The sequence below is a fragment of the Hevea brasiliensis genome, chromosome 12, assembly GCF_030052815.1.
Source record: "Hevea brasiliensis isolate MT/VB/25A 57/8 chromosome 12, ASM3005281v1, whole genome shotgun sequence".
Classification (NCBI taxonomy): domain Eukaryota; kingdom Viridiplantae; phylum Streptophyta; class Magnoliopsida; order Malpighiales; family Euphorbiaceae; genus Hevea; species Hevea brasiliensis.
In genome coordinates this window covers 938,731-952,568 of record NC_079504.1, presented here as the reverse complement: position 1 = coordinate 952,568, position 13,838 = coordinate 938,731, and the positions used below count along the sequence as shown (strand labels likewise).

The 13,838-nt window shown below is 32.9% G+C and overlaps 2 protein-coding genes across 2 annotated transcripts; one reads left to right on the top strand and one right to left on the bottom strand.

Moving 5' to 3' along the window:
• Positions 1-129: 129 nt before the first annotated feature.
• Positions 130-855, bottom strand: LOC110632152 (uncharacterized). The gene has a single exon (XM_058130764.1). The coding sequence runs from the start codon at positions 716-718 to the stop codon at positions 302-304; it is 417 nt and encodes a 138-aa protein (XP_057986747.1). The 5' UTR covers positions 719-855; the 3' UTR covers positions 130-301.
• A 4,958-nt stretch (positions 856-5,813) lies between these two features.
• LOC110632162 (uncharacterized protein At1g76070) lies at positions 5,814-6,820 on the top strand. Its single transcript, XM_021780283.2, has one exon. It carries the CDS (start codon positions 5,860-5,862, stop codon positions 6,613-6,615), a length of 756 nt encoding a protein of 251 aa, XP_021635975.2. The 5' UTR covers positions 5,814-5,859; the 3' UTR covers positions 6,616-6,820.
• Positions 6,821-13,838: the final 7,018 nt, after the last annotated feature.

The following is a 13,838-nucleotide window of genomic DNA, read 5'->3' as shown; positions in this document are numbered from 1 at the left end:
TTCTCGAGAACTGCTATCGATCAAATCAAAATAAGAACAAGCAGCCCATTATAATCATAGCTCAGGTTTGATGGATGGTAGGCTGAAAATGCAAAGGCTAATCACAGATTCATAACAGAAAACAGTCTCTTCTGGAAAATTCTGTTATTTGAAATTCTTAGCGTTTATGTCTGATTCATTATATAAAGGCTTTCCTTCTGTTCTTCCATGCAGCTTGGAAACCATTACAATTTTCAAATTTACATTTAAATACAGTACCAATTCACCGGCCACCTCCGCCATGGCCACGTTCCTTCTCAATCTACTGTCTCTGCTTCTCGGCGAGTTTTTCAAGAGCAGACTGCACTGCATCTCGGCCACCGATAAGCAATCGGGTCACGATTTCCGGATCCTTCTCGAACCGTGCCTCTTCGAACTCCTTCCTAGCGTTCTCCTGCAATACATCAGTCCACAAAACACCTCGAGAATCGGGCCACATGAAGAACCGGGTTGCCCGAAGGATGTCTCGGTACAGATGCAGTGCCTCTCGTCGGTTGGTGATGAATCGCTGCCGATTCAGCAACTCTTCCTCCTCGTCATCCAGCGATTTCTCTTCTTCGCAACGTGCCGGTCTAACAATTCCTATATGGTATCTGGGCCATTGTGTAAGAGACGCTGATTTGAAACAACGGCGCGTAAACATTGATAGATTTCGGCATTTCTTCAGCTTCGTGCTCATCGTCCTTCCTCTCTCCGCCTTCTGTTTCTCCGAATCTCCGCTGCTGGCGCAGGTTGGGAAAAATTGGTAAATGGAGAAAATTTTTCCTACACTATTCTAATCTATGTTCTAAACGTAAGCCCAGCTCTAGAGAGAAAAATGGCCCAATCACTTGGTCCAACGACGTGTAGTTTGATAGTCACAGTCAGTCCCGAGTTCACCATCCCATCTCTTTCCCTTGAATTCTCTCAAATTCTCACCAACAATTCCACCAACAGTGTTCTGGAATCAAGTGCACTTGAAGAATGCGCTCTCCATTGAGAACATTTGAATACTTCGAATGTGGACAGACATGCCTATATTTCCTATGGCAATCGTTGTTGTTCAAGTGAAACCCATTAACTTTGGGGAAAGAATGGCCATCGAAGCAAATTCCTCACTATCATGCCATTTCTTCCTGTGTGATTTGAGTTGCTTCATCAAGTTCAGAAAACTCTTCAAGATCATGGAGGCATTTGAATGGGACTTGCTCTTCTGCGTTTTCCATCACTTGTGTCGAAAATAACAGATCAAGTACAATGGTATCTTCATTTGCTTCTTGAGATGTAGAGAAAGGATCCATTCTAACGAATGAATCACCCCTAGTCAATCTATCAGTGGCTTTCTATAGATGGTAAGAGGGAAGTCCAAAAACCTTGAACTAGATGTGTGTGTGTGTGATTAAGCTCCTCTTATACTAATTAGATATCAAATGAAAGGTCACCGTTGTTAAATTTAACCTTATCTATAGATTTCGAATTTCAATTCATAGTGCAAGGAGTAAGTTGATAAAGATATTCGCATATGTGTGTCGGTCTCTCTCTCTAGTTGATAGAGAGAAAAAGTTCTCTCTGGATTGGGTTTAGTTTGTAAGACAGAAAGTCTCTTTCTTTCTCAGTGTTTACGGTCATCCCCTGCCTCCGAACATAGGTTTTCCTTCTACTCCTTTAGATGGGACTGTACATATATGTTTTGGGTTGTTTCTTGTTGCTTGCAGGTGGTGTTGCTCATGGTGAAGGAAATCTTGCATCCTGCACAGCTCTACGGCTTCTCAGAGTCCTTACTCACCTTGTAGTGGCCGACTCTCAATGGTATTGTTTGTGCTGAGGAGATCTGCGTCGCCCTTTCTTTGTATGTCCTTGGCACCTCCAAGGTTCTGTTGCATCTCTTTGGCTGCTTGGATTCTAGAACAACCCACCCGATTTTCATTTCGAAGATAATTTTTATGGGTGTCTTTGTGCTGGTTTTAACCTTGGTTGACCTTTCTGCTCTCTTAGGTGAAATTACATCCTCTGGTTGATTCGTATGGCGACAGGGGTTGGGCTTTCCTGATATAAGCTACTTTTTTTCTTTGAATTGAATCATGGATTGAAAGAGTACTGTAGACTTGGGCTTTGTTATTTCTATTGTCTACTAGTCAGGCTGTATTTGTTTATAATCTGTTATGTTTGGTCTTTGGCCATGTACTCTTTCTGCATATTAATGATAAATATCTTTCCAAAAAAAAATGAAAGATATTTGCATACATTAGGCAGAGACACAAATTTGAAGATAAAGTTAGGATTTTTCATTTTACCACAGGAATGTTTGGGTTGGGATTTTAGCAGGAAGCCACTTTCCACTAGTTTACTGCTCTCTATAAGGAAACGCAAGAAAAATGACCCAGCTTTGCTTTGTGAGAATGCGTAAAATGAGCTTTTTTTGTATGTTCTGCATCTGAAACGCAACAACCTACCATCTGTAATCAAGAAGCCAGCTACTCGACTTGAGTACTCATCTTCAACGACTTTTGGACGTTGGCCTATTTCATAGGTTAACTATTAGATACATTAGAAATATTAAAAAATAATATTTATTCTCTTATATAAAAATGGATCATTCTTATAATATAAAAGATAAATCTCACATAATTATGAAAGATGATACATATATTCACTGAATACACTTAATAATTCTTTCTTTATTAGCTACTTCCTAAGATAAATTATTTTATTGAAAATTTAAAGAGTTCCATGATGATTTGGTACTATCAGCTTTTTCAAAATTATACATGTGGGTCATTAAACATTGAAAATGAAAATTCATTATAACCATGTTTAAAAAAAATTAAAATAACACCTTCAAAATTAATTGCATGTAAATCAATTTCATCATCAACCTGATAAATTTAATTTTAGTTCCAATTCTACCAATTTCTTTAATAAATAAATAAATAAATTTGGCTGTTATTAAATTCATAGTCGGCACTCGGCACAATACCCTTCAAGTTCTTGATGTTAAGTAAGCAAAAGGGACACATTACATGAGACTTTTATCCAGTTTTTTTTTTTTTTCCATTTTTCAATGCTTGACTTTTAATTTAATCAAGCCCTTGCCGACTTTGCTTCATTACAAGAAAGCAAAGTCGGCCTGCATTTTGTTTCTCATTTTCACACCCATCTACTCAAACCTCTATCTCTCTTCATTCCTTTTATATTCTCCTTGTATTTATCACTTCATCATTAAATAAATTAGAGTTTAATTTTATTGAGAAAATCATTTAAATTTTTAAATCTATTAAATTAATATGAAAAATATGTTTTTAAAATTATTTAAAAATAAAATTTAATATCTCTCTATATATTTTTCTATATATTTTAATTGTTTTTCTAATATGCAAATGTTTTCTTTTTCCCTTAATTTTGATTAAAATTAAAATTTAATATTTTATAATATTATAAATGATTATAAAATCACAAAATTAACGTTAATTAGTTGGTTTGTTTTTGACTTTTTGTCTTTAGGGGAAGTGATGATTGCATAGCTTCGATTCCTCAAAACCCATTTTGTTATTAAACTCCTTTTTTCTGAAAACATTTTTGAAAGACCAAGCCAAGAAAAACATGCCAAACAATGCTTTACCAATTACCATTATATCACTTGTCATTGTTAGATGCTCTTAGCTTATCTTCTTATTTTAGTTTCATCCATCATCGATAGTCGTCAACTAACAAACTAAATAATCAATTAAATGCCAGCAATCTACTTTTCATATTATTAATCACCATTAATTCAAATTAATTTATCTCAATGTCTATTTACAATAAATTAAACCAAAATATTCAACTCTTTAAAATGTCATAATTTGCCTATGGCAACTAATAATAAGGAGGAGGAGGAAAATAAGAAGAAGAAGCAACCTATATTGATTCACCAAACAGGTCTTCAGCACAGTGAACAAAAAGTCAGAAACAGACTTTAATATTAATATTATTATTATTATTATTATTATTATTATGCCCTCTTATTTCCAATTAACACAAATTTTTGTGCTTATTTTGAATGTTGCGTCCACAAAATGCCAAAAACTGCGTCCCATTGGTTTGACTTGTCTTTAATCGATTGTTAATGGAAAATCTCTACCATAAGGATAATTATTAAAAATACATTTAAATAAATTTATTTAGTATAAAATTATATTTTATAATTATTAAAATAAATGTTTATATGAAATTAATTAGATTATACATAATAAATATATAAATTTAAATATAAATATTTAATTTAATAATTATGAAATTTATTAAATTATATTTATAATATTTATATTGTAATATTAAAATCATATTAATAATAAGTTTAACGTTCCTTGAAAGAGACTTAAATCCGTACCTAATCAAAATTGCTCATGAAATTCAATGTGTGGACCGTTTCAATTTTTGCACATTCAAGATTAATAGAATAATTTTAAAAATATATTAATTTATGAGAAAAAAAATTGTGTGAACTAATAAAAATTATTTTAAATTTATTGATATATTTTTTTTAATTGTATAATCTAAAATTAATTAAATAATTTTCAAACTATTTTTTTACAAAACTTAAATTTTTTTTTTCAAAAAAATAAAAATAAAAATCTTCCACAACAAAAAAAGAAAGTGACTCTTCTTTCTTAGATTGCCAAATCAGCATTTATTATTATAATTAATACTCATAGTTCACCAAATGATAATAATCTGTTGGATGCCAGATCATTCACTCTACTCTAAATGTCAATATATGATGTATTTAATTTGCAAATAATTATTAATTAATGGGTAGAAATGAGAGTTTTCGATTTTAACCAATTTTTTTTTTAACTTGCAATTGGGTTATTTTGAAAAGTATTATTTTTTTGAAAAAAAAAATAAATTAAAAAATATATTCTCTCATATCAATTTATGAATTCAGCATAAATAATTTTATAATATTTTTAAATAAAAATTAATAATAATAATAATAATAATAATAATTGAAACAAAATAATATCCAAAATCACTTTAAAAAAAGAAAAAAAAGGGCCTCCCTTTGATTTTGAAAGTTATATATGCTACAAATAAAAACAAGGAAATTGCTGAAAAATGTTGTGGGGGTGACGTTGACAAAATAAGCTTGTTTTTTACTTATTTGTTATCAAGGATAATTTGACTGCCACGTACAACCTCTTATGATTACTGAAAGTCATAATCCATAATCAGACAAGCAATTGACAAAGCCAATGCCAAAGGATCCGCCCGCACGTCACCTTTTTTTTTTTCAATATATTAAAATTATTTTTTATTAGTTATCGATAATTATTTTAATTTAAGTTATGGTGAGTCTTATTAAAAATATAGATAAATATAATTTTTTATTAGTCAGTATTTATATATCTTAATATAAATAAAAAATTTTATTTTTCATATATCAAAATCAAATCCCTTACAACAATTATTTTTTTCCTTTTTAGTAATAAAATATATATATTAAAATAAAAAAATAAAAATTTAAATTCCAAACTATTCTCATTCCATTTACTTTTAAAAATTAGAAAAATCAACTATGATTGCCAGTAATTCAGAATTTAGCTTTAGAATTAACAATTTTAATTATATTTAAACTCTGAAAGCAATAGGCAAGAAGACGGAAACTTGCATAATCACAGCCTGCAAGCTGTTACATTGAAGTTTGGTCGGCCAAGCCAAAAATGGTTTGCTAAGTCACACCCTTCTCATTTGACCAAAGACATGGTCAACAAACAAGCCCTGAACCAAGAATAAAAACCATCCCTCTCCTATTATTCTATATCTATAGTCATTGAACATTTCTCTGAGAGCTTTTCGAAAATGGAGAAGCAACCTAAATCAAAGAACAAGATCCTCAAGTATTTACCCAAAGCAGCTTCTGCAGTCTACTTCCAAAACCTTGCGTTTAGCCCTGGTAGAGACAAGAGATCAGAGAATCACTTCCACAAGTTCAAAGCTCATGTCGGTAAAGGATTTTCAGGTCCCATCGTTTCCATAATCCCCGATGAAGTTCGACGGAAACCCAAGAATGGGAGCTTCGACACCCAAGAACCCACCTCGCCTAAAGTTTCCTGCATGGGTCAAATCAAACACAAGAAGAAGATGGTGAGCAACTGCAAGCCCAAGAAAGCTTCGCCTCCTGAAGAAACAAAGGCTGCACCTGCACCTTCTCCGCGAGAGATAAAGAAACATGCTTCGACGATTAAGAGGCTCTTTACCAGTGCTAAGAAAACTGAGAGGAGGAGATCCGATGCTTCTATCTATGATAAGCAACCACCTTCTGATAGAGCACCTTCATTGAGTCAGATGAAGAGGTTTGCAAGCGGTCGTGATACTTTCGCCAACTTTGACTGGACGGCTCAGATTGCTCCGGTGGATTCAGATCACCGGGATTATTATTCTGATGAAGGAGACAGGATAAATAGCGATGAAGAAGATGAAGAGGTTATTATTCCTTTCTCTGCGCCTATAATAGTTGGTCCCTTGCAGCCAAGAAAAGAAGTTAATCTATGGAGGAGAAGAACCATGAATCCACCAAGGCCTCTTCAATTGAATTTAACGGTCAGAACAATTTGAATAGATACAATTTTCTTCTTCTTCTTGATATATAAAATTTCAACTAGTATTTGGTTATGTTAATCGTTTTGTTCATCTTAGATTGGTGAAGCACATATGTAATTAAATACAGAGACTGATGTATGTGTATATCCATTACTACTCTGCAAATTTCATGAGAGTTAAGCTTGTCAATTAATTTAGTTTATTCATTTTTTTCCCCTCTGATGCTTTGAAACCAAGTGATTGATCTAACAAGCAATTGAAGATAGACCCTTAAAAATAAGATCATAAAGTGATTCAAAGTTGCAACAACACTTCACTTGGTTTTTTTTCTAACAAATTATGTGAACCCAATTAATAATTAAATATGTGGAGTCTGATTAATTATAATTAATAAGCTTTAAGCAAGTCCGTAATATTGTAAAATTTTAAATATAAACTCCGATGGAAGCCAAATGAACTTAAAAAGCCAATATTAGGCAGCTCCCACAATTGAAAATGCAACCAATATGGAGGGAATAGGGAGTAATTTAATTCCAAGTTGTTGCAATATTAGGGAGTATTCATGCTGTGCACTCCTCCTACCCAGCAGCAAGAACTACACATCACCCTTAAGATTGGCTGAAACCTCTGCGTCATATAATAGTCCTACATGTATGGTTGGTAGCTAGTAGGGCTTTAAATTTGTTTTCTTTTAATGAGTTTGTACATTTCTGGTGGATCAGAAACGATATTGTTCGGTTATAGCATCTGTACTTCTGTTCTTTTCCCTCATAAGGTCCAAATTAGTACTCTTCCGCCTGAAACCTCCTCTAATTGCCTTCTTCTTTTAGAAAACATATATTTGGCGTGTATTATTTTAATATTACTGAATTAAAATTTATTAATCATATTGGTAATTATTTTGTTCAGATCATTATCATATTAATCTGATTTTTGCCTATTATTATTATTATTGATCCGTAAATCTCAACAGCCTTCACGACTTCAGCTAATACTTATTTAAAATAAATTTCATTGAATTGAGTTTTTGGAGAGATCATTTTCTAGTTTGAGTTGGAGAAATATTTCTCAATAGATTAAGATATATTTACTATATAGAGTAGAACTCTTATTTTAGTGTAATTCCTAAATTGAGTGAGATTTTTAATCAGATTATGATTGAGAAAATTAACATCATAAATAAGAGAATAGTGAAAAGATTATTTGGTTTCACCCATATGGAGTGACTTTGCCTATAAAGAGTGGCTTTGCCCAAAGGGAGTGATTTTGCCCATGGAAAGTGGTTTTGCCCATTGATTAGAGGCTTCTGCCCATTGCAGTCTCATGAAAGGAAAGAGATGTAACACCTTCACATTAGATAGTCCGTACATTCTACTGCTCTGGTGACCAATGTCTGTCCGGACAACTAGAATGTCTAGAACTATAATTAAACTAGAGTGAGAAGTCATAAATAACTCATATAATAATAAGAAAAATTTAGGAAAAATTTTAGAAATAAAATACAACAAAGTTAAATGAGTCGGTGCCCCAGTGATGGGTGACCTAACGGGAAGTTGTGGTGAAGATAGCTAGCAGCCCTAAACCCGAGAGAAACCCAGTGAAATAATTTTTAAGATGCCAGAGAAGAGTTACGGCGCCCTAGGTAGCATTAGAGTGTCAAGAAAAGGTTAGGAGAATTTTGAAGATCGGTACAGACAGTTTTAGCTCCTTAAGCCAAATGGAGGGCATTTTGGTCATTTCAACTTCAGAGACGATTTTTGACCAACTTGTCCAATTAAGTAAGTAAATTATATGACATAAAATATGAATAAAAAGTGATGAAAATTAAATTAAAAATGAGTAGAAAAGAAAAGAAATTGAAATAAAAATTTGACTTATGACATAAGCCATTATGTCATAAAGCTTAAATTAAAATTTACAATAAATTAAATTGCCAACCAATGGGAGTTTGACAAGCATTTTAAGAGGATAAAAACTAAATAAATAAGGATAAAAATTAAAAAGAAATCAGACCTTCTTCTCCCAAAATCGTTAGCCACTCTCTCCTTCCACCATTGAAGAGCTCTTCTCTCTCTCTCTTGCCAAACCTCACCTTTTCACCATAAAACCTTAAACTTTCTTCATTAAACCTTCTCCTCACACCTAGAGCAAGACTTGGGCAGAAAAAAGAAAGAGAAAAAGTGGAGTTTTCATGTAACACCCCCGTTTGCATAGCTTGGTAGATTTCACTGTTCCAGTGACCGGTGTCGGTCCGGACAATTAAGGGGGTTAGAACCATACTTAAGACAACTAGAGAAACCATAAACACCAATAATTAGTGATTTCCAATTAGTTAAGTATAAATAAGAAAAACAGAATATAAGAAGTTAAACGAGCCGAGAGTCACAGCGATGGGTGACCTCCTCGGGAACGACTGCGAAGTCATTTTAAACTCAAATTTCGAACCGTAGTGACATGTCCTTAGGACCCTTATGAACACAGTGGAAAAGAGAAAATCACGAAAAAGAACTGTTAAGCCAGTCAAATAATTAGGTCAGGGAGTCGGAAGAAATATAGAATTATTTGCAAACCGGGATGAATCGACGAGGGGCAATTTGGTCAATTGACTCCGAGAGCTGACTCCTGACCTAACTGTCAAATAAAATCAGAGAAAAGAAAATTTCAGAATCGAGAATTAAATTAAAGAACTGATAGAAAAATAGAAAAAAAAAAGAGAAGAAAATCAAAAAGTAAAAAGGTGATGACATCATGCATGATGTCATAAATAAATTAATTAAATTATTTGTTAAATTGGAATTTTGGTCTTCAAAAAGGGATAAAGATTAAAGAAAAGAAAAGAAAAAAAAAAGTAATTAGTCATCTTCACCTCTCTCTTTGCCGCCCCATTTTCCCCAATATCCTCCATGGAATTTTCTTCCATTAAGCTTACATTAAGCTTAATTTTTTCCTTCTCAACCTTCATAAATCCTATAAAAACTCTACTAAAGCTTGTTATTACTACTTAGGAAGGAGATTACAAGAAGAAAAAAAAAAGAAGCAAAATATAGGGTTTTGAAGATTTAAGTTGAGGTTAGTATGTTAACCCCTTTTTCATTCATTTAAATGTATAATTAGTTGTGAAAATGAGCATGGAACTTGATTAAATGAAACAAATATGGAGGAAGGACAAACTGAATTTTTGGCCAGCTTGAAGGGAGTATGTATTGCATGAATTTAATGGGTTTGAATGAGTTTAGAAACCTTCCTTAGTTGAATGGTTAAGACTAAGTGCACTACTTGTGATTAAATGCATGAGATGGAGAAGTTAGGGTTTGAAGGTTAGGGTTTATTAACCAAAATTTGGAGAAATGCATAAATGGCATGTTTGACCTATCGTGAAGTGAAATAATGGTCAATTATGACCAAATAAGTTGTGTGGGAATGATAGGAAATTAAGTTAAATTCGGAGGTAAATGGTCATGCTGCTGGCAGCATGACCAAACCTACTTTGAAGGATCAAAACGGGAATTTTACAAGCCCAATTGATATGCCACAATTGGAGATGAAAATAGACATAAAATAACACAATTTTCATTAAGGAACCATGGCCAAAAACTGACTAAAACTTGGTGAACCAATTGACCAAAGTGAAATGAGAGCAGGCTGCCACTGCACCAAACTGACCAAATGAACAGTAACTGTTCATTTGGTCATAACTCGAGCTAGGAAGGTCAAATTGACCTGAAATTTTACCAGCAATTAGATAAGATATATACCTAAAACTTTCATGAAGAACACCATCCCAAATTATGCCATTAACCTAGTCAAATTATTGAGCAAAGTAGAGTTATTGTACCTGCAATTCTGCAGAATTGCCATTGAGCAGTAAAGTTCCAATGGCTATAACTCTCTTTAGAAAACTCCGATTTAGGCGATTCTTAAACCGATGGAAACCTAAGACATAGTAGAACATTTCATATGAAGAAAGTTATCCCAAATTATGAACTTAACTTGATCAAATTACTAAACAAAGTTGGACCAAAAATCTGCCAGAACCAAAATCTTAGCATGAACAGTGCACGTGAACAATAATTGTATTTTGGCCATAACTTGAGCTACAAAACTCCGATTGGGTGATCCAAAAATGAGAATACACTTAAGATAGTAAGGAACATTTTCTATGAAGGAAGTTTTACCAAATTCCAACAGTAGATTGACCAATGGAACAGTACAATTTCAGAGCACCAAAACCGAAAATTGGCAATTTTGCCAAAATGACCTAAACTTTGAGAAAATGACCAAAACCAACAAGTTTAATGACCAAAATGTGGTATGTGGGTGAAGTTGAAATTCCCATACCTATTAAACCTTAAAAAGTCAACAATTTGACTTGAATAGTGTTGTGAATAGTAATCCGAAACACAAAAACTTCGATAATATCGAATTTAACGCAATAGAGCTAGTTAAAATGAAGTGAAATTTATTTTTGGATTTATGCTAAGTTATGGTACTGAGACACTGTGAAATTATGTGTTTCAGCCGAAAAAGACTTGGAAGCCCTTAAAGACTGAGTCAAGGCCTAGAGGCGACTCCAGTCAGGTTTGTGCACAATAAATTTATGTAATTGTTTTCTAATTGAAAATTTAAATTGCTATACTTTATGAAGTCGCTGTGTTATTTATGAATTGTGTTGCCACTTTGTGACTACAAAAAAATGACTTTGAAAATTGTTTGGGATCTCTCATAAATTGTTGAAAATAATTGTTTTAAATTGATTTTGGATTCACACTTAGCATGACAGTATCACACTTCCTCCTCCAATTATGGGGTTGAGATCGTTTATTTCCTCCCTCTCTGGCTTGCCAGTTGAGGTTATAGATCGGATGAGTACTCATTAGCTAGCTAGCCACCTCCCTCATTGGTTTCGATTAATGGGGTTGAGATTGCTTTGTCGTGGTGTACAACGCGGCATTGATCGAAAATTTTGTATCATGGCTTAAGTTGTGTGTGACTTTGGCAACACTGTGTTTATGAAATTGTTTGACTAAACTGTGTTTAATGGATTATTTGACAAAATGGTGTCATTATGGACTTTGATATTGATGAAATGTGATTGACAAACATTTAAATTGTGTTTGGCAACGAATGATTTATTTATGGCATTTTAAATTTTTATTGTGCACCACTGAGTATTTTTATACTCAACGATGGCTTATTTTGCTGTCACAGATAAGAGCAAGGAAAAAACAGCAGAGTGAGCTGCTACTGAGTTGAAGATTACATCAAGCTTTTGTACGGGTATTATTTTATACCCTTGTAGATAATTTTGATGTAAATATAGAAATGTTATATGTATCAATGTAGTTGAGCAGTTGTAAATAAATTGTAATAATATTATTTTGGATTTTCTTCTGTAAGTTAATATTTGTACTTATGAATTTCTTACTTTATGCTTTGTGAATGGAAATAATAAATATTTTGAGATGAGAAATCTTGAATTGTATTGTAAAATTATTTTGAAGTGTGTTGAACTGAGTTGATTGAGTTATTGAAGGTTGGGAGTTGTGAAATATTTTTGGAAGTGTTTTTTTTAGGTAATTGAAGAACTGTTTTCTCCAGTTTTCAAACGGAACTCTGTCAAAATTTTTATAAAATTTGCGGTAAAATTTAAAATGGACAAAATTTTTACTAGTATTTAAGCTTTGAATAAATGGTTTTTAATTCTTACTAAAATGCTCACCACTTCCAAAATGAAAGAAAATCGTTTTAAAATCCCTTGTAGGGTACTTAATGGGTTATCGGTAGGCGAAGTTCGGTAGTTCATTAAGTATTCTACGGGATCATGTTATGCCTTATGGAGGGGTAAGGTGTGACATTTCAAGCCTTAGATATTTTATCTATGAATCTTTGAGTTTACCTTTTGTAGATTAGGAATTGAGCTTGAATTTGGATTGAATGAAACAAATTTTGCATGTTTGAAATCCTTCAATTTTTGGTAGCCTTAAGGTACCATAGGGTTTCAATGATTCAAGTGAATTATAGTTGTGAATTGATGCAATTGAACATAAATTTTATGATTAGAACATTTGATTGCATGTTGTTTGAGTAAATTTGAATTTTGGAGTTAGAGTTTGGAGCAAAATTTGGGTTTTGCTCATGTGTTAGTGCATGGAAGTCCTAATGGTCAATTAGTGACCATTTGTCTGTGTTTGATGAGGAATTGAAGTGAATTGTGGCTTTAGATTTAAGGTATATATGCTGCCTCATAGGACCTGCAAGGCTGGATGTGAATCCAGCAGGTTTGGGCAGCTATAACTTGAGTTGTGTAGATTCAATTGGTGCAAGGCCAATTGGACATGAAATTAGACACATAATGCCATGACTTTGATGAAGAAACTTTTCCCAAAAAACAAACTTAAGATGACCTAAAAATTGACCAAATCCAGGTAACCAATTCTGGATGTGGTAAAAGTGACCAAATGAACAGTGTTTGTTCATCTGGCCATAACTCAGTATAGAAATGTCCAATTGACCTGAATTTTATATCAATAGAAAGCTTAGCCAATTTAGAACAACCTTCATGCAGAACATAAACTCAAATTCTGGACTTAACCTAATGGAATTATTCACCAAAATTAAGATACCAAATTTGGCAGAACCAATTCTACCCAGAATTCTGGGTACAGGTCAATCCGATCAGTTATGGTAACATGGTCATAACTTGAGCTACAAAACTCCAAATGGAGTGATTCAAAAAGGGAAATTGAACTAGACACAATAAGGAACAACTTTAATTAAGAACATTTGGCCAAATTCTCACTGTAGAATTGCCTAATGGAATAGTGAACTCTAGCACCTAAAACTGAATTTTTTTATTTATTTCCCATTAGTTTGAAGTATTGATTGGCAACCAATGCCAACACTTTTGTGAACCAAAATGTGGTAATCTCATGGGGTTAGAACTCATGTAACTATTATGTATGAAAAAGTCGACAAATTGAGTAAATAGTAATGTGTGAATAGTAATCCAAAAAAACATAAGGAATAATAAAAGGAATTAAAGAAGCCATTATGAGCACTAATATATATAGTATAATTAGTGAATTAAAAATTCTTGAACTTTAGTGACTCTCGGACATCCCATATGGAGGTCCTTAGAAAAATATTTCGATGCACAAATAGTACACGAAAATTGATCGATGTGAATCGAAATTATCATGAATGGAATAATTAATGTATAAATTACGAGAAATGCTTGA